The sequence below is a fragment of the Fomitopsis serialis genome (assembly GCF_022376445.1).
Source record: "Fomitopsis serialis strain Sig1Antser10 chromosome Unknown B0H18scaffold_18, whole genome shotgun sequence".
Classification (NCBI taxonomy): domain Eukaryota; kingdom Fungi; phylum Basidiomycota; class Agaricomycetes; order Polyporales; family Fomitopsidaceae; genus Fomitopsis; species Fomitopsis serialis.
Window position 1 is genome coordinate 417,895 of NW_025954978.1, and position 23,783 is coordinate 441,677.

A 23,783-nucleotide genomic window follows, 5' to 3' on the forward strand; every position below is an offset into this window, starting at 1 on the left:
AGTCGGTACTGTGACCGTTCTCCCTCATTCCGCCGTCCCGTGCGATCGTAGCCACTACGACCGCCTGAGCCGACCTTGCCCATTACATCGGACTAACTTATGGGTGGCTGACAGCTTAGTCAGCATACTGCGGCCACCTAATTCTCGTGTCGCACAGTGGTGCACCTATTTTATCTACGACAGCCCAAAAGAGCTCACGAGCTGCCTCAGTGTTTCTGAAGAGACTAGATGCAAGGCGTGGTGAGCATCGAGCGTGTATGGTACTTATACTGCATTAGGGAAGTCACACATGCTACCGGCGTGTGACAGTGACCAGCGCGCACGCCTCGGAAAAGCCTAGCGGCAAACCCCGAGAACCGCCGCCTCCAAGCTCCAAGCTCCAGCGTCCTCCAGCTGGAGCTCCAGAGCTCCAGCAACTTTGAACGTCCCTACTGCGGCTGAGGTCCAGGACGCGGACTTCGATGTGCTGCTAAGTCACACCGTGCCATGAGGCCTTGAGGGTGTACCTCCCCATCCTTTACGCTGTTTTCATGCCCTCGTTCGCAACTGCCTGCATAGGCCCCAAAGGCGACTTTTGTGCCCGAAGGATGACCTGAACAGCCTGTAGTATGCGCCTCGTCGCCGCTCTGAGCCTACCCGCGCTGCATAGGCCCGTACGTGCCTGCAACTTCCCCGTTTCCGATCGAAATCTATATTGATAGGTCAGCATATACCTCAGGAACTGTGTCATACATGATGGGTACATGCCGCGCAGCCTGAAACTTGAATGGTCCTAATTCAATTTATTCCGGAGATCGCGCTGACATGCTGACTCGACGATACTCATAGTATCTAGACAGATTACGCGTCCGCTCTCGCCGTCTGCGCTCATCTTAAAAGCGGCACCAAGCGGTGCCAATTCTCTGCGCATGTCTTCACAAGTCTGGTACGTTGTCGACTTACAATGGCATCTCAGAAAGCTATCTACATCCAACACCACCTCTTGCAGTCTTCCCGTTCTCTCTAGTTATATCTGGAGCGAATGTCAAATCTTACGAGGTAAGTAACACAACTCGCCGCTTGTGAGATAATTATCCGGCACTTTTGCTGATGAGGATAACATGCATATATGCAGCCTTGCATGGCTTTATCTCGGCGGGGTCTCCCTGGAGAAGCGCTGCCGTAAGTTTGCCTTGATCTCCGGTCCCGTAAGAACCCATTCCTCCCTCATTCAATCGAGTTCTTGATCATGAACTCCATCGCAAAGCCCTGCAGGTCCCCAGGCCCGCCGCGATGAAAGCTCCTTCTAGTACGTCGCCACGTTTTTAGGTAGGCTCGGAGATGTAACCGTTGCAGGAGAATACACGTTCGTACGCTTGCCATCAGTTGATGTTCTGCTTCAAGAATCAGTGAATCAGCGTACTAACAGACATTTAGAACCATTTAACATGATTGTCGTCCAACGACCACCGTGTCCGGTATACTGTGTATGCATTGCATGTCATATGCCTCAGGCGAGCGTTTCCATACTTCTATCTCATCGAGTGCTTGACTCTACTCACAGTCCGTGTAGATCACGGAGTGATTCTGGGTTTGGTTAGTTAGTAGAACCTCATGAACTTGATAAAAGGGCACCAAAAGACATTTATCGGTGCGTAGCATTAACGCTTGCTAGTAGGAACGACTTCGTCAATCCGTTTCTTGGGTTATCCCTCAACCCGACCGGGAAGACAGGTTGCAGTGAGGCCGATACATCTGTGTGACAGGACAAATAATCAGTAATCGATTGAATGGATTCTTCACTCTGCGAATACCGACGGTACACAGTGGCTCAGGCAGACCAATCCCCGAGCGACAGCCGTCACAACTCAACACGCCTTCTACCTCCCCCTAAGGGTCTGCTAACACTTACAGGCCCAGTGCGGGTGAATGCTCCAGAGTTGAAGACAAAGGGTTCGAGGTCTGCCGCCTGCGGTAGAGGCGAGAGCACACATTCAGGATCGCCGCTGAATTACACCGCAACGCAGCACAAAGTGAGATTTACTCATATGGTCCAACGAAGTCCGCGAACAATGCAGAGGAAAGGAACTCACCTGTGCGACAGGTGGACTCGGGGTGGGGCCTTGCATATCGTGCCGACAGGTTCGTACAAGGTTCGTAATTGATCCGGTGGACTTTCCAGTCAGCTCAGGTGAATTACGCTGCTGTGCGTTTTCGCGAATACGTACCAGAGCAGTTGCGAGATCCCACACAGAGGGTCTATAGGAGTCTGTTCGGATGTCATATTGGTATGTGGGCTATTGCCTCGCCGACCCGGAGCAGGTGGACAACTCACTTGATCGTTCCGTTCAGCCTCTACGGCTGGACCACTGGCGGTACGTTCTCTCTCCCTGCTATCTTCCACCAGGAGCTATTGTACGTGACTCCGACCGCTGCGAATTAGGCCTCAGGACTCAGGACTCGTTATGGTTCCGGGTGTAAGTGTTTCATACCTTCAAGCACGCTCAAGGCAAGGAACTATCTTGCAAGTATACCCCCGTTATGCTGGCGCTGCTGTTTAGCCGCGCCGTCGCTTGGGCACCTGTTCTTCAGGCTGGTTCAGATGGGTGCGGGTGAGATCCTTGGACAGGACGGTGGTTTATCCGAGTCCTCTAGTGGGGCACACGATGTCACATGAGGAAAGGAGTATATGAGTACGGGCAACATTGACTAGACATTGTCTTACCATGTCTGATTCGTCAACAGCATCGCCAAATTTGCGCGTTCGCCATGGCGTCAGGCGTTCAAACTTCAGCGCCCTCGACGTTAGCGGCAACCTTGTCTGAGTTGATGGCAAGGTTAATGCTTCGAGCGGGCCCTGCGGCTTCAAAGCTTCAAGCTTCAAGATGTAGTATCCAGGGATGCTTCGCTGTATTCCGTGTACAGTACCGAACCACAGGTGAGAAAGATGACACGACATCCAAAATGACCTACTTACTGAATGAATCATCGACGACGTATAGCCAATTGGCTGTGCCCGCCGTACGCTGCGCTGCACGGGGTTGTGGCGAATCATGATGATGCTCAGGCTGTGGCAGGCAGGTCTGCTTACGGAAGCATGGCGCGCGGTGCCGCGGGTGCTTGAGTGCGCTCACAGATTTGACCACTGCGCTCACAGCTTTGCACGACGAGGAGGCTATTCCTGTAGTCTTCTTTTATACGCTGCTCATTGCTGTGCACCCTATTCTCTATCTCCGCCAGCGCGACACACTTCCTGCACCGCACGACTTCATCTTCACCCACCACACACGCTATCAGTGCTACTACACTCTACACAGGCTTCGTCCAACCACCTCACGACTATTATTGCTTCTCCCTCTTCACCTGAAAGCGTAGAGGAACATCTCGCACCTCGCCACGCAGAAGCAGCATGCCGTTGCTCGAAAGTCTACAAGACGCGGTCTCGCGCGTTCTCCCCGAGAAGAAACCGACCTTGCCCATGCCCATGTCCACCACCGGAGGGATAGGGAACACGGGGATGCTGCCCTTCGAGGACGATGTGAGTTGCCTGCTCTTCGTTGGCGTGGCCCGACGGGCACCGGACGCTCCCGGCTGCGGCGCTCGCGATGCCTTCGTAGCAGCGCCCTCGCCGTGGTTACGTAATGTTCATGTCCTTTCAACATCCCACCACGCGTCTATGGCGACGTCTGCAGAGACGGGATGGTATCTCGTCTTTCTGCTCTTCATACCTATCCTCTGGACACTATGGATCTGGGTTCATCTCTTCTCGTTGCTGTCGTTGAGGGCTTGCTGACGCGCCGGTTCATTTGCACAGATGATCGTCTCGAAACCCTCCATCATCTTCCATGCGTCCCAGTCCTTCTTCAACTTCCTGGCAATGTGCTGCTTTGCCAGCGTCGCTGCCTTTCAGGCAAAGTGGAAAGTCGGGCCCTGTACGTCGCCTGCTATTCCGCGCTATCCTTCATCGTTGCTGATGTCGCTGTTCAGCGGGTCTTACCGGCTTTGCGCTTTTCATCTCTGTGATTGGGCTCCTCTTCCCACTATTCCTGCTCTTCGTTCCTGTGGTGTACGAAAAGTACAACAAGGGCGCACGGCTTGCACGCGCACTCAGCGAGCTCCGCGTGAGCTTCATCCTCACGGGCACGGGTACCGCCATTAGTCTCCTTATTTCGTACGTGCACTCGGGTCTCTTGTCGTCTACACTGAGCTGATCTGTTTGTCCCTCAGGTTTATTGTCACCATCTCGGCGTGGACGGAACCTGGCTGCAAGAACGCGGACAACGACCCGCACGAGAAGTTGGGCGACAGCTTCAAGAACGGGTTGTCTGGGTGGTGTGCGACTAAGAAGGCTGGAGCTGTCTTCTTCTGGCTGGCATTCGGTGCGTCTCATGCTACCGTTCTGTGGTCTTTGCTCATGGAAGCTCGACAGGGTTTTGGCTGGCTTCACTCATCCTGACGATCATGAACTGGCGCAGCGGCAAAGTGACGCGGCCACGTGACCAACCGTTCACCCACCCAGCTGAGTTCTCCGAGGTCGCGTCCCACGAAGGCGACGAGTATGGCGACGAAGAGTCGCAATACCACATGAAACCCTCGTACAACTCTCATGACGCGCACTCGCCCTTCGCCGACACACCATACACCCCGCCCTCCTTCCCTGCCGCCCCCGCAGGCTCGTACAATGCTCCAGGTCAGCCACGGCCGAGCATAGACGCGTACGGCGCATTCTCCGACCCTCCTCCCTCGGGCTTTGGCGCGCCAGGTACAGCGACGCCACCGAGCGAGAGTCCGCGGGTCAGCAGGACGATGCAGTACGCGGACCCGTACGCGGCGGTTCGCGCGACGGTCGCCGCGGGTCAGCGTACCTCCGCCGCTCCATCGAATCCTCCTATGTACAGCTCCTACAGCGGGTATTGAGCGTAAGTTAACGTCCGGCGGGCAGCTTGTGGACGATCTATTGTAGTATAGTAATGATCCATGGACTGCAGACGACCTTGGCACGACGACGCACATTGGCACGACTATATTCCGACTCTGTTGTGTTATGAGATAGGAGTAGTTCAGTAACTTATAACATGATTGCCTATATATGTTGTCATGCAGCATACCATCGTCTCGCTGTTTCTTCGGTAGATCAGTATAAATGTGTAGACTGATGGCGCACAGGCGGCAGCGACAGTTCGCCTGAAAAGGAAGGCGTCGGCCCGAGCGCTTGTTGATCGTTGTTTGCCGGCCAGTTGGATCTTGTTTTCAGCCACCATGGCCCCGCGACAGCGTGCCCCCCGCCCGAGCCTGCGCCCGGCCCTGGCATCCTTTCAAACGTTCTCAGCTTCGTGACGCGGGAGCTCGAGTCTTTCGTGACTACAGCGGTGGGAGGGAGCGAAGTCAATGTGAGCACTGATGCCCGTTCCGCGCGAGTTCCATGTAGAATTTCATTGCAGGTTGAAGAACGAACGCGGCCACGGGCTTCGACTTCACGCGTCAAACTCGAGGGCAATGCAACCAACAAGAAGAGGCGGAGAAAGGATAGCGTGCATCGACGCGTCCGCTCTGAGGTCGAAAGCGAGGAGGACGTGCAGGTGGATGCTGGTCCCAGTCGAAGGCCCGCGCGCGGTCACATCGAGTCGGATCCAGAGACCCCAAGAGCGCGACGACCTAGGAAGAAGACTCCCACTGGACGGTCTTCACCGTCTCCGACACCCACTCGTAGCAGAAGCAGAAGCAGAGGTGTTGAGCCGTACGAGGAAGAGACGTCTTACTCGCACGAGTACACCGTTCCGATCAATGGCACACCCAGCTCGAGGGCACCATCCCCTACACCTCCACCCCTTCCACCGCTTTTGAAAGCAAAGGAGGTTGTCACTATGCCTGGCTCACTGTTCCCTCGCTCGGAATCTCTAATCCCCGATTCGCCGCCTACCCCTGAAGTCCAAGAGCGCCGTGTCAGCTGGCTACCGCGTACACCCAGCCCAACTCCCCCAAGCACGAAGAAAGTTGAGCAGACTCGGCCCCCTACGGAGAAGTCAGAGAAGGCGAAGGGAAAGGAGCGCGCGTGGGACACATCAGGCGAAGTGCAGGTGCGCGGCAAAGAGCGAGAGCTGCGTGCGGCTCGCGAGGCGCAAGCTCGCGACGAGCCTGGCCGAGACGACGAGGAACGTGAATGCGATAAACTACGTATACGGATGCTGGAAGAAGAGATCACACGGCTGCGAGCCCAGGTACGTGTCAATGTCGCAGAAGGAAACTGGAGGTCTTAATTATCTGTTGTAGCTTGCAGCTCGGAACGATGGTTCTAGTCATTTACAACCACCTCCGGCTCCACCTCCACCGCCTACGGCGAAACTTTTCAAAGCCCCCATCACGCCTACTGGTGCACGCGCAAACTCATTCCTCGCTTCCGCCCGTGCGCACCTGAAACCAACAACACCTCCTATTGAAGCCCCTATCAACGCTGCAGCTGGTCGGACGCGTCGAGCAGGTCAACCCACGGTCAATGTGCCATCCGACAAGATGGCTGCCTTCCTGAAAGAGATGAAGACCGTGCGGTTGCGCAAGGTCAGCACAGGAGAGAGTGACAGTAGGGCAATGCCACCGCCTCGATACGTCCCTGGGGAGAGGTCATTCAGCGCTGTCGAAAACAACATCGGAGAAAAGCGGAAACGCGACGCTTTATTCGTCGGTGACATGGATCCAGGGCCGTCAAAGAAGCGCAATACAACGTTCATCGTGCCAAGCACTAGCGCCGGGTCCTCCGCGTCCTCGCAGTCCTCACAATCCTCACAGACGTCAGCGAACTCTTCACTGTTCTTCCCGCATCCAGATCATGTCCCTCCGCGAGGATGGCCTTCGGTTGCAACGACCGAGACAGACATCACCACTCCGTCGCTGTGCTCGGACAACGAGAACGAGAACGAGAATGAGCAAGATGCAGATGATCGCCTGCCACCCACTCCACCTCACAATCGTATACGCCATTCAGCGCCAGGACGCGTGGATCAACGGAAGCCCAGCAGCTCACGCGATGTTATCGACGTAGATGCAGAGTTTCCGGAGCCCAACCCAGTATTCCAACCGCAACCGCGACCAGCTCGTCAAGAAAAGACCCCGCCCTACGTTGATTTCCTCGCGCGTCGCCCACCGAATTCACCCATGCCGCCTACGCCTGTCCGAAGAGTTCCCGCCCCGGCACGCAAGCGTGCGAAACCACAACCTGCACCTATGGTCGATGAGGACGTGTCGGACGGTGATGACCCCCTCTCGATGTCTCTCCCAGACTTGGGGCGACCCGGCTCGACGCCACATCCTACACGAGAGAAACGGCCTGCGCGGAAGTCTGGCTCGAGGACTTCGTCAAGTGCATCACGCGAAACCAGCGCGCACAGCAGTGCGAAGTCTCAAGAGGCTCCGTCGAACCGAGCACGGAGGCGCCGCACGCTTGATGACGAGCTGCGCCGTGCGGGCGATAGGCTCTGGGATCCGGACGCCCTCTCGGACGACGAGTTGGCGGGGGGCGTCGAGAGCAGCGAGCTCGTCGGCGTGGGGATGAAAAGCAAGAAGAAGGGCTTCCTCAAAGGCGGCGGGGCTGCTGGCAAGCCTGTCTTCGTGGGCGTGGGGCATGTCCAAGGCGTCGAGGACGACGGGGACGACGAGGATGAGGATGACCCCCCGCCTCCTGTTCCACGGCGGAGGAAGGGGGCAAAGGCCAGGGAACGTGTCGAGTGATTCATTGTCCGTGTGATATGCTGTCGATCTTGCTTTGTCGTTCTGGCTATCTACATTCAGCGCCCATTGTATCATAGGCATTAGTATTGTATCTTTTCAATATTCTAGCGTGTATCTGATAGACATGTTTCTTTTCTGCCCATTGGTGCTACGCTGCTACACTGTCGGACTCCACGAGTAGCTCTGCTGAAGATCATACCAACGGAGCGCTGCTCAGCTGGACTGCAAAGCTGCAAGAATTCTACTCTGCATGGTGTCCACAACAGCCGGCGCTGTGTTCAAACTAAGTATGAAGTATGCAACGTCGCCCAGTGTGCGGTAGTGCGTTCCGAAGGGTGCACCACCGGGGGCCGAGGAGGGTGCGTCTTTGTTCGTCGGAAGACGGAGGGACTGTAGAAGCTTTTGTGCAGAGTGCGACCCATAGCCTGTATGAGATGTTTGAGCATCCTGGCGACCCGTTTGGATAGAAGGTAGTAGCTTACCGCCAGCGCTATCTCTGATTTTGAATGCGAGCACGGTGCCCAAGGTCATGACTTCATCGACAACGTCCAGCCTGGCAAGCTTGTCGACGAAGTCCGGGGTCCAAAGGCTCCAGACCGACGTCTCCTTCCGCTTTCCAGCACTCTCGACGACCCCCCACTTCGCCCGCGCATCATCCCACTGTCCGCTCTCCGCCATCTTCTCCACGATACGCAGCGTCTCGTTCGCGACCTCGCAGCCCACGGGATACGCGGTGTAGCTGTGCCCGTGGAGAAGCGCGTCCAGCTTGCTGTCGCTGTTGAACGCCTGGAAGATAAAGTCGGACGCCAGCGTCACCGCCAGTGGGAGCAGCCCGCCCGTCAGAATCTTCGCGTGGACGGAGATGTCGGGGTTGACGCCGAGTAGCGGACCCGTTGTCCGCAGACCGAGACGGTAGAATCCGACGAAGACCTCGTCGAAGATGACTGGGAGGCCGTACCAGCCTCCGTGCGCGGGCGGGTGGGCTTCGGAGGCGCGGACGACGTCGATGAGGACGCGCTGGAAGAGTGGGTCGACGAAAATCATGCCGCCTGCGCCCATGACGAGTGGCTCGAGCACCAGGGCGGCGATCTCTGGCATCCCGCGCTCCTTCAGTTTCTTGAGCGTAGTGGTGACGAAGCCACGATAGACTTTGGCGAGCGGGGTGTCCAGACGAGATTGGACGTCGTATGCTTGTTGTAGCGATCCAACGTCTACGTTGACTGCCCCATCTGCTGCAGACGCTATCGACGCAGGAAGAGATACGACAACTCGTCCTTTCTTGTTGGAAACCGTGGGCGGGTCGAGCCAGCAACCCTTGGCATCATGCCATTCGCATGTATACACGCCCTCCTCGCAAGCATCCATCGCGCCGATCGTATCACCGTGGTAGCTGCCCTTGAGTCCGAGTATGCCAAGATCCTTCCTACGCTCCCCGTTCGCCGTCGCTCCTGGGTTGCGAGAGGCATACGCACGAAGAGCCATTTTGAGCGCGACCTCCATCCCGGTGGACCCGTCATCAGAGAAGAACGCACGCGAGGCCCAGCCCTTGCCCGGTCCTTCGTGTACGAGACGCTCCGCGAGCCGGAGGGCGGGCGCGTGCGTCGCTTCGGGGAACATGACATGGCCGTAGCGGCCTGCAGCGCAGGCTGCGGCAAGAGTGAGCGATGGGTGCGCGTGTCCGATGGCTTGTGTCCACCAGGAGGCAGAACCATCGAGCTGCGGTTCGAGGAGAGACGTAGTGGCAGTGTCCTGAGATGCCGTTGCTCTGTGGCCATTATATATGGAGAAAAAATCCTTGGAGGCACTGTCAATGACGTTGATGTCGGATGGCCCTTTTACGAGCCCGTGCTGCACGAATGGCCACCAGATCGTGTCAGAGGTACGCCGTGGCATGGAGTCGAGCTCCGCGATCCGGTCCGCATGGCACTTGTCCAGATGTCCGAGCGCGTCGAACATTCCGCCTTGGAGGGAATCCGGTACGAGGTGAGAGTAGTATTTGCCCATCTCCACGCGTTCTTCATCGGGGTTGGTGAGTCGCTTGTGCGGAGGGTCCACAGGCAGCACACGGATACCACGCTCCGAGAAGTAGGGTGTGAGATATTCGAAGTTGCGGTAGTAGGCATCCTTGAAAAGCAAGACTAGGTCGATGATGTAGCCGCGGAGCGAGAGAGACTCGTATGATGATATGGTGGTTGAGATACCACCAAGGTGACTATCGCCGACCAGAATAGTCGGCAAGAACAGAGGCCTATAGGCGTCGACTTGCGTTGTTCCGGATAATGTCGGGCTATGGATACCTGCGGTAGTTGTCTATTAGTAACTCAAGGCTGGGATGCGACAAGTGATGATTTGCTATACGACCCCGACCACGATTGAGATGCAGGGAAATCAAAACGAGTCATGAGTGAAGCGCAGCTTACCTCCAGCAGTTTCCACGTACATGTGCGAAGGACGACTTGTTTGCTGTGCTGTGCGCCTGATGTGGTCAGCTACAGCGGTAACAAATGCCCCATCGGAAGGCGCTTCCGTCTTCAATTAGGGTGAGTTTCATACAGTCACATAGGTTCAGCGGAGGCAGGAAACACTAGAGAAGTCGGAAGCCCTACCTGCTTGTTAGAGAGCCTGGCCGCTAGATGCGGGCTGACAGGGTCGTCATATCGAAATAAGCATCTCGCATGCATCTCTTTGCCTTCGGCGCTGGCATAGAACTTGACATGTCTAGAAGGAAGGTCTGAGTCTCAGCGACTACACAAATGTTGCAGTGCTGCCTGACCTGTCATCTGCGTCTTCAAGCGGTCCCGTACTCACAGGTTTTAGATAGTGGGTTGGGACGTTCTGCCGAACAGATGCCCGGACAAGAGCAGTGGTTATTATTGTTTGCCAACATCTGTGTTCGCTCCGAAAACTTGATGAATTCGGAGGTTTTTGAAGAGCGAAGACATAAGCAGCACAGATGGCAGCGTAGACGGTCAGTATCAAGATCGAGTCAATGTCGCTGCACAAGGCATGACACTGTAGCACTATTGCCACAACTCCGCACAATGTCCGCGGGAGGAACGCACCGGTGGTCTGACCGCCACAAAATGCATAACCCAATTTGGAGCGCCTGTGGTTGTTTGTTGTTGTTGAATTCAGAGGCTCTTGGACAACACACACAAACAACACGTCGGAAGCGCGCACCCAATAGGCGCCCGCCGTGTGCTGCGTTGCCACCACCCACTGGCGCACACCGGGACATCCGTGCTCAAAGTTCTAGTTCAGAGAACTGACGAATATCTGATGCCGGGTTCTACATAGTTCGCTGAAGACCTGTACCAACACTATCAAGTATCGCTCAGGACCCCAGCGCTCAACGTCCCGAACCCGGCCGACACGCCGGCACCGGCATCGGGCGACTTCAACTTGAGCTACTAAATCCTCGACCTGCTCCAGTCGTTTACGCGTCTTCATCCTGCAATTGTACATGAACTTCACTGTGATATAGCTCCCTTTGTTTCCTTCAAAATGTCTGCAACGGAGACTGCCAGGCCGAAGCGGCTTGTGTTCAAGGCTGCCTATCTCGCTAGGGCGCATACTGTCCTCGCCCTCACCGCGTTTCTGTCCGCACTGGCCATAGGTTGTGCTCTGCACTACAAGAAGATCGTGAAGAATGGCGTAGCTGGATATCCCGAGGAATGGTTCCCGTCTGTTTCTGCGACGTGAGTTCCACCCGGTTTCGCGTCTGCGTTGTTAAACTTGGCATTCGGACCAGTATTGGCGACTGGTATCCGGAGCGCAACATCTTCCAGATCTTCATTGCTCTGAACTCTGGTGAATTATCTCTGCCTCCGATTGTGGCTAGAGCCGTTAACCGGAACATGAACACCAGGGCCACGTCTGATCATAGTTCTCTTGCAATATTATATGCACCGCAAGCCGTCTTCAAGTCTTCCGGGACTAGTAATGTTTTCCGGTGTACTCAGAACCCTTTCTTGCGGAGGATGGGTCTACATCACCTCCACGGACGATCACGACGCACACGACGTACTCATGATAAGTTATATTGTACTCAATTTACCATGGATGTTCGGCACTATCGCCTGTACGCCTATACAAAACACACACGTCCGCCGCAGGAGGTGAGCCCAAGTTACGCCACTGTCACGTATCCTGCTGACGCGGTGTAGGCGGTTCATGGCCACGATGTATGTGCCGGTCATAGACCACTCGCTTACTTAGAGGCTGACATTCACCGAGCTTTTTCGTGTCCATGGTACCAATGATCTACTTCTTCATTCAGCACAAGGTTCATCGCGTACCCGGAGGTTAGTTTTGCACTCGTTGCGTTGAGAACTGAGCTCAGTCCTCCCCTGGCAGCGTACACTCGGTATAGCTTCTTCGAATGGGGACTCATCTTCTTCGATGTCATGTTCGACTCAGCGGCAGAACTTGAACTTGAGGCTACTAATATCGAAGTACGCCCTCCTCCTGCCATCATGTTCTGTGTACTCATGTTGTGGTCTCTCGATACGCATCAGGTTGCAGTAGGCACTTCTCTAGAAGGAGCTTCGAATGACATGTACACACGGATTCATCGCCTTGCCTAATCTCTATTGATTTTTTGGACACTGCAGTGTTGCGCCGGGCCAAATTCAAGTGACGGCCAAGAGTACCACCGTGAACGTCCCGACGGTCCCGTCGACAACGGTGGTCTCCGACAAGAAGGCATCAGCCGACGTTGACAGTTCGTCCTCGTCCGCTGCGAAGGCAGTACACCATCTGAGTTTCACCAAACACTTCGTCAGCGATCTGTACCTCTGTGTGTACCATGACGTTATGTCTCGCATCCGGTGGACGCTAATAGCCACGATTCCCAGCGTACATATACTGGTCTATCTACACATCCCTCACCCCCACGCTCTTCTACTTCTCAGTCTGGGAGTTGGGCATTGCAGGGCATGAACTCTCGCTCCTCTCCACCATTTCGCCTTTCCTGCTCGGCATCCCGCCGTTTGCGGAGTGGTGTCGCACTCGCGCGGGAAGGACGACGCTTCATGTGTTGTCTTTGATTGGGCTGGCAGCGTACAGGCTGGGAAGTCCTTTGCATAGGCTGTTCGTGGTGTCGTTTGCTACTGCGGTAGCGACTATTGGTGCTGCGGTCGACTGGACTGGGCCGGACGTGTCATATCAGGCGATTGGTTCGTACGCTCATTTATCCAAGGGGGATAGTGGGTCTGATTGGCCGTATAGTCGCGGGCTTAGGGTTATCCTCTCATCTATCGCAAAACACGCGAACCACTCGAACAATCCAGGTGTGTGCGTCTGACCGGTTACTGCGCTCCGACACTGACAATGCACAGTGTGGCCCATCGTGCACGAGCATTCGGGTGGCTACAACAAAACAGGGCTCATTTTAGCTTGTATAGCCATCCTGGACTACGCTACGCGTCCGACAACCAGCATGCTCGCGTCCCCACCCTCCGGGAAGCTAGCACTGGCTCGCCAGTCTCCCAGTGGTCTTGGTTAGCGGAGTCGATCTCGCTCGGGAGCCTCATCTTCACTATGCACTGTATGCTTGCCGATTCTAGCACCCTCATTGCGTGGTCTTGGACTGGATATCCTCTCAAGGGCCCGGTGCCTCATCTTCACGGCTCTATCACGCACGTCGCCCAGGCATCGGTCTTCTACTCCCCTTGCTTCTGGCCAGTCAGTCTTCCACAGGCCTCGATGCATTCTTGCACCCACTCTGGTTCGCCTACGGAAGCGTGAGCGCGTACGTCATGTATGCCTACAAGATGGCTGGGGTACGCCGGCGGCGCGAACTTCGCCGTTTCCTCATGGCGGTCTTTCCTGCAATGCTGCACCGCACGGCGTCTGCCGGCGGATCGCGCGTACGTTCGGCGTGGCGTGGCTCGTCGTGTCCGTATTCGTAGTCGCGAACGTGTTCACGGTGGCGTACGCATTCGTCCCTGGCGGCGAGTACTTCCGCGAGCACACGGGCATCGTGCTCATGGTGCAGATGGCGGGGCTTGCTCTGGCGTTCCGATGGCCGGCACTCAGAGGGAGGGTGCAACTCAATACGGCCACGATGAGCAAACGGGCTCGCGTAGCGGCGGGGAGCACAATTGCTGTGTTGTCCGTTGTGTCTCTGCTTGTGTCGCTGTACAGGTGGCCGTCGGTGATCATCCAGCCGCACAGACCGGGCCCTCGTATCGTGCGCACTGGGATATGGACTGTACATTTCGGCATCGACAACGAAGGGAAGGACAGTCAGCGGCGCATGAGGGATCTGATCAAGTAAGTTCAACTAGCTCACAGGGTAGTTCATGTCCTCACCTCCACCGGCGGCTAATAGGGACATGGAACTGGACGTGGTTGGTCTGCTGGAGACGGACTTGCATGTGAGCTATTATAATTCTCTGTCCCATGACACGCTTGTCTCACCGTTTTCCCTCGCAGCGGACTGTCTTCGGCAACCGTGATTTGTGAGTGGTTTCCCTCGCGATGATCTACAGGAGGACTTAATTGTGACAGAACGCGGGTCATGGCGGAGGAACTCGGCTTCGTGAGTGCTGCTTCCTATTCAAATCATTCTTTGCTGACATTGTCTAGTATGTCGACATCGGACCCGGTCCCAATCAACACACGTGGGGAGCAGTCCTGCTATCCAAGGCGAGACTGACAACTTGTCTGATAAATCGTACATCGCTCACCCTCCACAGTTTCCGATCCTCAGTTCCACGCACCACCTCCTCCCTTCTCCCCACGGAGAGCTGGCTCCTGCCATTGAAGCTGTCTTGGATATGTATGGCACAAACGTGACGGTGGTCGTCGCTCACAATGGACAAGGTATGCTGCATCGCTGTGTGATCTGCCAGGCTGGGAATGAAGTGTTGTAATTCAGAGGAAACCCCGCTTGACCGTGAACTTCAAGCGACCGAACTAGCGCGCATATGTCCAGCCCTATCCGAAGCCTGTAATCTTCCTTGGATATGTTGTGACGAAGCCGCTCGCATCGAGACGTGGTGTTACGTCCAATTCTTCGATGTATCTCATCGTCTCCTTCTAGCCGCCCCATACGAATAATGGTCACTGACGGGCGTGTCCACGACATCGATGAGGAAGATTGGGATCGATGGTAAGCTTCAGTGTTAGAGCCGTCTTGGACGTCGCTCATTCTCACCTCTAGGTGTGAATACATCTTATATCGCGGTCTCTATCGGACGGCATACGCTCGAGTATCTCGAAGCACGATTACCGATACGGAGCTGCAAATAGGACAATTCATGCTTCCCAAACATGGCGCTGAAGTTTCCGACGAGAGTCGCGAGGCACGGTACACGAGATCATGGAAAGAAGGCTTGCCACAAGACCATGTAATTATGCAGTAACAGCCAGTTAGGTCGAGGCTGACTGAGAGCGTTACAGTGGTTCCCAATGGAGTACTATCCCGAACTCGGTGGCAAGCGTGGCCATTTCTATCATGTGTTCGATACGGTGAGGTGTGATCCCTGTGCCACGGTACCTCTTGCTGACTCCGTGAGCAGCCTCTGTATTACAAAATCCCCGACGATGCTCTGTTGTAGCGATTGTTGTGCAAACGGACCTGTTTCTTGCGTACGGAGAGGACAGAAACTTCCAACACTGTTGTTGTAAATGCGTTGTATGTACTTGTTACCTGTGTATTCGGCCATCGTCGCTCTCGTCTTCTGCCTCGCTCTCCTCCTCTTCCTCGCCGCTCTCGTCTTCCTCCTCGCTCTCGTCTTCACTCTCCTCGCTCTCCGTCTCTTCTTCCTCTTCGTTTGCATCCTCGTAGAACTTATCCAAGTCTGCCCAGTTACTCTTGGTGCCGTTTTGGCGACTGAATGAGCTTGCGCGGGAGTCCGACGCCGACAGCACGACGGGCGTCGCCCTGGCTGAGATCGGGCGCGCAACAGAGGCCTGTGAGGAAATCTGAGTGATCACGGGCGCCGTTGGCATGTCTTCTTCCGAATCGCGGAGAGAAGACTCCGTGCCCTCTTCCAGCCAGTCAGGGAGGTGGCTTTCGAGACTTTCCTTCCCTGTGACAGCGCTGAGCGTGCCGAATGGCAAGCGATCGTCGTCTATAATCCCCGTCAGCCCATGTCACTCTCGCACTTAAACGTACTCGCCATGTCGAGAGATGTCCTCTGCGACACCCAACTTGCCCGAGAACAGGATCATACGGACCTGCTCCCGCGAAGCGTGACACCAGCCGTTCTCCAGGGGCTCGCGATGCTCGCGTCGACACCCACCAGGAGTGCGCTGAGCATTCGCCCCCTGTCGCGAACATCCACCGACTGGTCGTATCGCGCCAGCGCCAGTGCATGTCGGGTTAAAAGCGCCAGCGTGCGGTTCGTTGGAGAAAGCACGAGCAGCTTCGCCGCAAGCGTTAGCGTTTGAAGTTTTACCATTGGCGGCTACACGGAGCAAGGGTCAGGACCCACTGCGACCAGCCACAACCCAGATAGTGAAGTACCTGTTCCATGAAGACCTTCACAGACTTACGGAGGACATCAGGTGCCCATTCCGCGATGCCCTCAATGCCCTTGCCTACCCGTTCGCCTGCACGTCGTTCGGCGCGTACTGTCCAACGAGCCAAAGGACACACGCGCGTGCCTTCGGTGGCGGATCTCGTCGATACGCCATGCGAGGCGGGCGATGATGGAGAGTGGTGATGTCGTGGGGTCGCCGTTGACAGGTACATACTGTTGCTGCTGAAGGCGAATCTGAACGAGGGACTTGAGGACGATGACCGCATTCGCGACGATGCTGTCTGTAGAGAATTAGTACATGCGGGACTGCAGGAGGGCGTCTTTTTTACCATGTTTGCTCTGAATGAACCCCATGAGTGCACTCAGGCAGTGCTGCGTTGCCTCCGGGACAATTCGCGCGCAATACCCAATTGCTTGGATGGAGTCCGCCACAAGAGCGTCATCCGCGTCCTCAGCATATGCCTGCCACGCGTTGATGAATAAGTGTACGAGGTACCTAATTCAATTGCACTGACCGTGAACTCGCGGAGGAGCGCTGGATGGGTCTCCGGTGTGATGAGTGCACGTAGGAGGCGGACCTTGGCGACTTTCGTCTGGCGGACATCGTCAGCGCGCACGAGACACCGTGCGTAATGCGGAGCGATAGCATGCTGTTGCAAGTCAGTACGAGAGCTTCAACGTGGCAAGGAATGGCTCACTGAGAGGGTGCGTGCTGCGATGAGAAGATACGCGAGGACGACCCGCTCGGCTTCGCGCGAGGCGTGTAGAAGGCGGAGTAACGGCAGCACGATCTTGGGTACCTCCGATTGCGGCGCGAGATAGTAGAAGCTCTGGCAACAGCCAATACAACCTGTGTCGCCACGCTCGTATCAGACTCATTGAATAATTCGGGCATAGTACCCACCGCTGGATTTTGCGACTGGAAGAGGGGCTCAGCCGAGTTCAAGAGTAAGCGAAGGTCCGCATCGACTTCCTCGGTCGGTCGTGCAAGCATCGTACGCGCGTAACGGGTGAGCAGGTTGAGTAGATCGACTTGGCCCCATTCGTCCGCATCGATGATCGTACGACATAGCCGGCGATAGTGAGGGTGAAGTAGATCTAAGCGAGTCGGGCAGACAGCAGTGAATGCAGCTGCGACAGAGCCTATAGATAGCGGCGAGCGGTCACGCAGGAGGTTGGTCAGGACCTGGATGAGCTCAGGCTGGTGCGAGGGATCTAGACTTCAGGCGGGTCACACATGGGAGCTAGGACGGGAGAATATAATACGCACTTGTAGCATTTTGGGAGGGCCAGCGCAGCGGCCTTACGTACGTAGGGACTGATGTCTGAGGCTGCCTTCTTGATGGCTATGACGAGTATGCTGGCAATGACTGGCATGTTGAGCCCTGACAGCAAGCGGAGGGCCATTGCGCGAATGAGTGGGCTTGAGTCCGACAGGTCCTTTTGGAATGTGTTGATTGACAGAAGGGCGGTCTCGGGCTCATGTTCCGCGTAACGGAGAAGGTAGATGTATACGAGCTTGCGGACTTCGATGTTGTGCGAGGCGACGTTCTTCACCACTTGAGGAAAGAACTCGGACACATTGCGGCCTTTTGATATGAGCTGACAGAGCGTACGCGTAACTATGAGCGCTATACAACAGTATGCATGGACATACCGCGATGAGCCGCTTCATAGCCTCCAGCTTCTCCCTGTCGCTGTTCGAGTCCAGCTGCTTCTTTATGTTTCGTACCTTGTCTTCGGGATTGTCCAGGTAGGCTGAGCTGGAAGCTCTGGCGATGTTCAGGTCGCGTGTCTGTTCAGAGAGTGTCTCCTGCAGACGTGCGCCTAGCCTCGACGCATTCTCGGCCAGTGAGTTGAAGTCCATGTTGCGCGGTCGGTCTACATGGGTCATTGTAATGTGGTTCATGCTGTGATATATTTCCCACGCACCTCTGCCGCTTTCTCCAACGAAAACACCTCAACCGTTCTCAGCGGAGTACTGTCGTGAGTACCACGAAGCCGAATGTATGTCTACTCTCCCCAATGCGTCCCCAGATGCCAGAGAGTTGTCTGCGTTCTCTTTGAAGATGATATTCGCTCAACGCCAAGGCTAGGTCGTAGTATAGGATGGTCAACGAGATGCTACCGCTTAGTGCGGCGATACTGCGAGCCACAGTCGTACTATGCCAGCGCAGTTGCCAAAGTCTTGCGAGCCTCCTCACGAATATTGCAGAATTGGCAACAGATAGCAGTTGAAATCAGATGGCCGTTGGTCGACGAGTTTGGAGGCGATGAAGCTGGAGCAGCAGAGCTGTGGCGGAAGAGCTGAGACGCGAGGCGCATGGACTCGGCGAGGATGAGTGCTAGATTCGGGATCTCCGATACAAGATCCCAACACCGATCGGTGGCACGAGTGGCCACAATGGTCAGACAATGCTCGTCCAAGTTGGCAGCAGCCACAACAGCATAAATACCCGCACAACATGGACGGCGCAGCAGGACTTCACGCAACCGCTCTCGCCAACATGAACAGACATCGTAAGTCGGCATCCATGAGTAAGGCTTTCCAGGTGCCCCCCGCTGTGCTCGAAACCCTATCACCCAAGTCCAGGTCATGCATCGAGAATCTGGGTGTTCACCAACCAGGAGAGATAGATATGTACGTCTTGACTTTGATGCCGTGCTTTATTTTCTCACGTGCATTGCTTCAGCTCTAGCTCAGCTGTACTGGCAGCGGTTCTTGTATTGCTATACGAGAAGTCGGATGAACTCCGGGTTCTCCTCACCACGCGATCCAAACTCCTGCGAGCACATCCCGGGGAGACGGCTCTCCCTGGAGGAAAGGTTGATAGGATGACGCTAGCCTTGTGTTTACAGCTGTTCGTCCTTCTGCCCTGGATGGACTTCGTTTTACCACTGATTCTCCCTTTTATTAGTTTCGAGAAGCAAACGAAGAAGTGGGATTGCCTCGACGTTCCCCTTCAATCCACACTGTCTCCGTCCTGCGACCGTTCCTGTCAAATAGAAAGGTCGTCGTCCGGCCCGTGATCGCGCTCCTCGACGATCTTTCGCTTCTGGATAACCTCAAGGCGAATGAAGCCGAAGTGGCGCACATCTTCGATCATCCCCTCGAAGCCATGCTCGACCCCACTATCGCGCTGGGCGAACCGCTCGTCGAAAAGGGTCGACGGACTGGCCTTACGAAGACGAGCTTCATGTAGGTCGGCTATATTGAATGCATCACGATGTGATAATAACCCGCTTGTACAGAACACCGATGACCGCCGCCTTGCATTTCTCGGGGATGCCACTTACCGCATGCACCGCTTCAGGAGCACTGCTTCTCCAATAAAGGGCTTGACCGCCGAGATACTAGTGAGCGCACTCATACCGCAAGCTGACGCCTGAGATGATGACTCTTATGCATTTGTAGATGACGGTGGCCGAGGTTGCTTACGCCCGACCTCCCACGTTTGAGCGCTATGCGCCTGGGCAGATGACCGACTTTACCGCAGTCCTTCGCGCACTGGAGCAGGCGGAACAAGGCGGACAACTCCACGCATCCGGGACTGCCACCCCGATCGGCGTCGCGACGAACGTGTCGCACGGGGCTCCTGACCTAGCCCGGACAAGTCCAGTTTCCAGCGATTACGTGTAACAATGGGGCGTCGAGTTCGATAGGAGTTAAAAGGCATTCCGGAATGGCAGCCAATTTCAATCCACCAAACTAGACAAATGTATAGTCAAAGAACCAGTTTGTTGTTGTATTAATACGGCGAGGTCTCAGGCGGCAGGTATATAAGAAAACGCGTTGCCCAGCCACTCCGCCGGGCAAAACTATCAATTTGTATTTGTTGACCAAGAGCTTTGGTTTCAAATATGTACAAACAACCGCTTGCTTGCCAGAACAACAGGCGCTCGTATTTACTTTCAGCTACTTCTCCCAAGAACACGTGCACAGACGGAATTCGTCGGACCTTTGTCGGACCTTCTCGTCGAGCGATTCGTACACTATGCGCATGCCGGCTGCCCTAGGTCAAACATCGGTTTGGCTCGACATTCCTTCAAGTCCAAGGATATGGTAAAAACCTGATGGAAATGCCACAGAGACGCAAGACCGACACGCTCCGCCAGCCACTGCCATGGAGAACGTCTGATCAATCGTCATTGTTTCTCGATGCTGTAGATCTATATCGTATCGGACAACGAGTTGCTCGCCCTCTGTTGATATGTTGCAGTAGTACCAGGGAGGTTGAAAAGGTAAGCCGGCAGGATTATGGTGATGATGAAGTATCACAGCGCTGCAAGGGTGTCTGCACTTGAACCACACCAGTGTGTTCAACGCAAATTGGCAGCTCTACAATCAAGGTTCGTCAAACAATTGGGATGACCCGACTCTGTAGTGACGCCGTAATCTCAGAATCATTAGCAAAACCTATGTCCGCCATGGCGAGAGTCGGAGGCGATCATGCATACGTGCCGATATGTCTCACGAAGTGTATCGCTCCCGTCAAGATTGCATCAAGTTTACTCTATGACTCCACGCCGGCCGAATGATCGACCTCCGAGTCGACACTGAGGTAACGCCGCCCGGGCGCCTTTTTCATTTGGACGTTCTCACAGAGACTCGCTGAGCATCTAGATACGGAATGAATGTTCCCCGATCTCTATCGGTGGAATACCACCAGCTTCTCTCGAGCTTGTGCGTTCGCTATTGTGTTGAACCCGGCAGCAGGTGCTACTGCCGAGCCTCTGTGTCTCACACGCCATTCTTAGCGGCATGTTCTTCCCGAGTCAGAAGTCGCCCACGAGTGCTTGCGACTACACATCCCGGGCGAGCTGCTGGCTAGTTGAATTCCAAAGATGCTGAGGAGCTTGGGTGGCTTCTGATGTTGTCTTGTGGCACAGGCATGCGTGCACCTGTGCGACGTAATTGGGGGTCGTCATTTTGGCGGCGTATAAAGCGCGCTAGCATCCAAGCTCCAGTAGAATATTGATCCCACTCTTTTGTTGCGGGGATGGAACCCCTCATACTGTTAGCCTCACTGATCATCGCAGCTGCGTGCTTCCTAGCGATTCATGGACGGACGTCTGCCAAGCTGCGCCTGCCTCCAGGCCCCACGCGACTGCCACTACTCGGCAACGTGCATCAGCTCCCCTCTATGGGACATCAAAGGACGTTTGCAGAGTGGGGGGAGCGCTACGGTGCGTCGGACTTAATGTTTTCGTCAGGATGATAGCCCGCTGAGACCCCTCCACTTACAGGTGATGTTATTTACGCCCGTTTGTTTCGAACGCCAGCCATTGTGGTCAATTCGATGACCGCCGCACAAGAGCTTCTCGATAAGAGGAGCGCCAAATACTCGCATAGGCCTCGTTTCATTCTGCTACAGGAGTTGTAAGGGAGTCCCTGCTGCCGGCTTCGGGAGAAGCATCGCTCACGATATATTTCAGGATGGGCTGGGACGTCATGACGCATTTTTCTTATGGTGAAAGATGGCGAAGACATCGAAAGTGGATCGCGGGCGCCTTCCAGGACAAAGATGCTCTATTGAGTTATCGTCCATTGCAGCGCCGGGAAACCTACACTCTGTTATCGGGTCTCATGGATACGCCGCATTTGTTTATGGGGCACATTCGAAGGTCAGCAGGCACACCGCACCTTCGTCATTTGCTCAATATCGTACAGATACCCTGCCGCCATGATCATGGAGATCGCTTACGGACATTGCGTCGAGTCCTCCGACGACAAGTACATTCACCTGGCTGAGCGCGCGTCGACCGTCACCCTAGAATCGGGGGATGCGGGGGCAATGCTGGTCGACTTCTTCCCATCATGTACCTGCATCTGTCCGTTGTCTCGAGAGTTATGAACTTAATGCGGTCCTCAGTGATGTACTGCCTGCTTGGGCTCCGGGAGCAGGGTTCAAGAAGAAAGCGTCCGCCGCCAAGAAAGTCATCCAAGAACTGCTTGATACCCCTTACGAGATGGTCAAAAGCGCGATGGTGAGAATCTCACTGTCGTGGTACGATATTATCACTAATGAGTAGACTAGATGAAGGGTGTGGCTCGTCCTTGTTTCACGACATCATTACTGGAGGAGATCATTCAAAAGGGTACACTAAAGAAACAGGACGAACATGAAATCAAGGGTGCCGCAGGTCTCCTATACGGAGGTGATTCTGTACATGTTCATGTCAGTCAGCTCAAGCTGACAGTCATATAGCTGCTACCGACACAGTGCGTTCGACCGCTGACTCATACTGTTAATGCTGATGGTAAACCGTCCCTCACTGCTACAAGACCACTGCCGTACTGGCAACCTTCATGCTCGCAATGGTCCTACATCCCGAGTGTACCAGAAAGCTCGGACAGAGATTGATCGCGTTGTTGGTACGGAACGGCTGCCGGATTTCGATGACAGGCCGTCGCTGCTATACCTCGAATGCGTGATCAGGGAGGTTTTGCGGTAGGTTCTTTGTGTCTCGATTCAACTCACGGCACGACCCTGACCTTGTTTATCAGTTGGAATAGTCCAGTTCCCCTGGGTGCGACTATAAACTCGCGTATTGTTCTTGTCCCGCTGAGACGCTGCTACAGGGCTGCCGCACAAGACTATGGTACAGGATCACTACGTGGCTTCGACATTCCAGCTAATGCAATGGTGATACCCAATATCTGGTGCGTTACATCTGGGTCGCTCGCTACTCATTTTGACAAGCTCATAGCGAGAGGTATCCAGGGCGATGAATAATGACGTCAATTTATACTCAACGCCGAGCGCATTCCAACCTGAGCGGTTCATGGAGATGGATCCTCAGACTCTAGCGTCCAGGGATCCCCGTAACGTTGTCTTTGGTTTCGGCCGTCGGTACGTCAAACTGAATCCATTCGGTGCGGCAACTTGCTGATAGAATGCGACTATTCCAGAGTCTGTCCAGGCCAAGAGTTCGCCGATTCCAGCGTCTGGCTTGCTGCAGCATGCATCATCGCCGCGGTTGATGTGAATCAGGCCCTCGATAAGTCCGGAAAGTGTATTGTGCCACCTGCCGCTTTCGACGAAGTATTTGTCAGGTAAGAAAGGATTGCATTACTTGGTGGTCACGGTTCTCAGCTGCATTCCGTAGCCATCCGAAGGAATTCCTTTGTGACATCAAACCGCGGTCGCAGAAAGCAAAGCGCACCGTGGCCGATTTCCTCACCAACCATACAATGTGACAACCTGAACTTGGACGGCTCGGATACACTGCAGGAGCGTGATAATTTGCAGGACACGAGCAGGCTACTGTTCTGGATTTTCTCATGATTACTTATGTCGTGTCGATGTACTGGGCCGGTGCTGGACGTCGCTGAGCGTCGCAGAGTTCTGACGGCTTGTTTGACATTGTTGTCCAAAGGCTTCCAAATATAACAGAAACAAACCCCCATGTGGCGGTGGCTACAATGATTTCGATTAGAACTCCGGCCCTGTAGAGGGTGAATAGGATTATGGTGATTTGACATTGACCCGAGCTGCCTAAGAACGGAGACCGTAATTGCAGTCGCCAAGTTTTTGCGACTCGGCCTGGGGCCTGAATTACGAGTCGAAGCTTGAAGCCACCGAAGCG

At 55.0% G+C, this 23,783-nt stretch overlaps 7 protein-coding genes across 7 annotated transcripts; 5 read left to right on the plus strand and 2 right to left on the minus strand.

The window, feature by feature from the left end:
- The first annotated feature begins 3,331 nt into the window (after positions 1–3,331).
- Positions 3,332–5,186, plus strand: B0H18DRAFT_995381 (uncharacterized protein). Its single transcript, XM_048045327.1, has 5 exons — positions 3,332–3,733; positions 3,794–3,911; positions 3,967–4,150; positions 4,207–4,358; positions 4,409–5,186. The coding sequence occupies exons 1-5, from the start codon at positions 3,389–3,391 to the stop codon at positions 4,894–4,896; spliced, it is 1,287 nt and encodes a 428-aa protein (XP_047895831.1). The 5' UTR covers positions 3,332–3,388; the 3' UTR covers positions 4,897–5,186.
- A 657-nt stretch (positions 5,187–5,843) lies between these two features.
- B0H18DRAFT_1084017 (uncharacterized protein) lies at positions 5,844–7,701 on the plus strand (the record flags this gene model as incomplete). The annotated part of the gene is made up of 4 exons (XM_048031734.1): positions 5,844–5,921; positions 5,970–6,197; positions 6,250–7,222; positions 7,253–7,701. The coding sequence occupies 4 exons, from the start codon at positions 5,844–5,846 to the stop codon at positions 7,699–7,701; spliced, it is 1,728 nt and encodes a 575-aa protein (XP_047895832.1).
- An 86-nt stretch (positions 7,702–7,787) lies between these two features.
- Positions 7,788–10,759, minus strand: B0H18DRAFT_995384 (onanonoxo-7-onima-8-eninoihtemlysoneda). The gene is made up of 6 exons (XM_048045328.1): positions 10,587–10,759; positions 10,475–10,536; positions 10,308–10,419; positions 10,122–10,230; positions 8,184–9,998; positions 7,788–8,126 (listed from the first exon to the last, which is right to left on the minus strand). The coding sequence occupies exons 1-6, from the start codon at positions 10,641–10,643 to the stop codon at positions 7,915–7,917; spliced, it is 2,367 nt and encodes a 788-aa protein (XP_047895833.1). The 5' UTR covers positions 10,644–10,759; the 3' UTR covers positions 7,788–7,914.
- A 446-nt stretch (positions 10,760–11,205) lies between these two features.
- B0H18DRAFT_1084019 (Frag1/DRAM/Sfk1 family-domain-containing protein) lies at positions 11,206–15,071 on the plus strand (the record flags this gene model as incomplete). The annotated part of the gene is made up of 17 exons (XM_048031735.1): positions 11,206–11,399; positions 11,453–11,511; positions 11,570–11,819; positions 11,938–12,005; positions 12,058–12,183; positions 12,558–12,817; positions 12,872–12,882; positions 12,931–12,992; positions 13,041–13,127; positions 13,187–13,429; positions 13,614–13,977; positions 14,036–14,081; positions 14,293–14,352; positions 14,403–14,529; positions 14,585–14,635; positions 14,701–14,818; positions 14,870–15,071. The coding sequence occupies 17 exons, from the start codon at positions 11,206–11,208 to the stop codon at positions 15,069–15,071; spliced, it is 2,328 nt and encodes a 775-aa protein (XP_047895834.1).
- An 83-nt stretch (positions 15,072–15,154) lies between these two features.
- Positions 15,155–18,060, minus strand: B0H18DRAFT_1093795 (adaptin N terminal region-domain-containing protein; the record flags this gene model as incomplete). Its single annotated transcript, XM_048032356.1, has 11 exons — positions 15,155–15,782; positions 15,831–15,888; positions 15,909–16,118; positions 16,178–16,284; positions 16,310–16,474; positions 16,523–16,655; positions 16,709–16,843; positions 16,892–17,043; positions 17,094–17,413; positions 17,464–17,795; positions 17,851–18,060. 11 exons carry the CDS (start codon positions 18,058–18,060, stop codon positions 15,355–15,357), a joined length of 2,250 nt encoding a protein of 749 aa, XP_047895835.1. The 3' UTR covers positions 15,155–15,354.
- A 667-nt stretch (positions 18,061–18,727) lies between these two features.
- B0H18DRAFT_1117195 (uncharacterized protein) lies at positions 18,728–19,833 on the plus strand (the record flags this gene model as incomplete). The annotated part of the gene is made up of 5 exons (XM_048033539.1): positions 18,728–18,834; positions 18,887–19,019; positions 19,112–19,392; positions 19,508–19,550; positions 19,609–19,833. The coding sequence occupies 5 exons, from the start codon at positions 18,728–18,730 to the stop codon at positions 19,831–19,833; spliced, it is 789 nt and encodes a 262-aa protein (XP_047895836.1).
- Positions 19,834–21,172: 1,339 nt separating this feature from the next.
- B0H18DRAFT_995407 (cytochrome P450 monooxygenase) lies at positions 21,173–23,682 on the plus strand. Its single transcript, XM_048045329.1, has 13 exons — positions 21,173–21,380; positions 21,441–21,573; positions 21,630–21,818; positions 21,865–22,029; positions 22,067–22,181; positions 22,232–22,360; positions 22,480–22,515; positions 22,539–22,645; positions 22,702–22,724; positions 22,803–22,857; positions 22,919–23,047; positions 23,107–23,250; positions 23,304–23,682. The coding sequence occupies exons 1-13, from the start codon at positions 21,194–21,196 to the stop codon at positions 23,392–23,394; spliced, it is 1,503 nt and encodes a 500-aa protein (XP_047895837.1). The 5' UTR covers positions 21,173–21,193; the 3' UTR covers positions 23,395–23,682.
- The last annotated feature ends 101 nt before the right edge of the window (positions 23,683–23,783 follow it).

Excerpts from the sequence above, each read along its gene's own strand:
- B0H18DRAFT_995381 (XM_048045327.1), top strand. The coding sequence starts at position 3,389 with ATGCCGTTGCTCGAAAGTCTACAAGACGCGGTCTCGCGCGTTCTCCCC. Across the intron at positions 3,912-3,966 it reads AAAGTGGAAAGTCGGGCCCT|CGGGTCTTACCGGCTTTGCG; the intron begins GTACGTCGCCTG and ends GTCGCTGTTCAG. Across the intron at positions 4,359-4,408 it reads CTTCTTCTGGCTGGCATTCG|GGTTTTGGCTGGCTTCACTC; the intron begins GTGCGTCTCATG and ends GAAGCTCGACAG.
- B0H18DRAFT_995384 (XM_048045328.1), bottom strand. The coding sequence starts at position 10,643 with ATGTCTTCGCTCTTCAAAAACCTCCGAATTCATCAAGTTTTCGGAGCG. Across the intron at positions 10,420-10,474 it reads CTTGAAGACGCAGATGACAG|ACATGTCAAGTTCTATGCCA; the intron begins GTCAGGCAGCAC and ends CCTTCCTTCTAG. Across the intron at positions 8,127-8,183 it reads AATCAGAGATAGCGCTGGCG|GCTATGGGTCGCACTCTGCA; the intron begins GTAAGCTACTAC and ends CATCTCATACAG.
- B0H18DRAFT_995407 (XM_048045329.1), top strand. The coding sequence starts at position 21,194 with ATGGAACCCCTCATACTGTTAGCCTCACTGATCATCGCAGCTGCGTGC. Across the intron at positions 21,819-21,864 it reads TTTATGGGGCACATTCGAAG|ATACCCTGCCGCCATGATCA; the intron begins GTCAGCAGGCAC and ends AATATCGTACAG. Across the intron at positions 23,251-23,303 it reads TTCGACGAAGTATTTGTCAG|CCATCCGAAGGAATTCCTTT; the intron begins GTAAGAAAGGAT and ends TGCATTCCGTAG.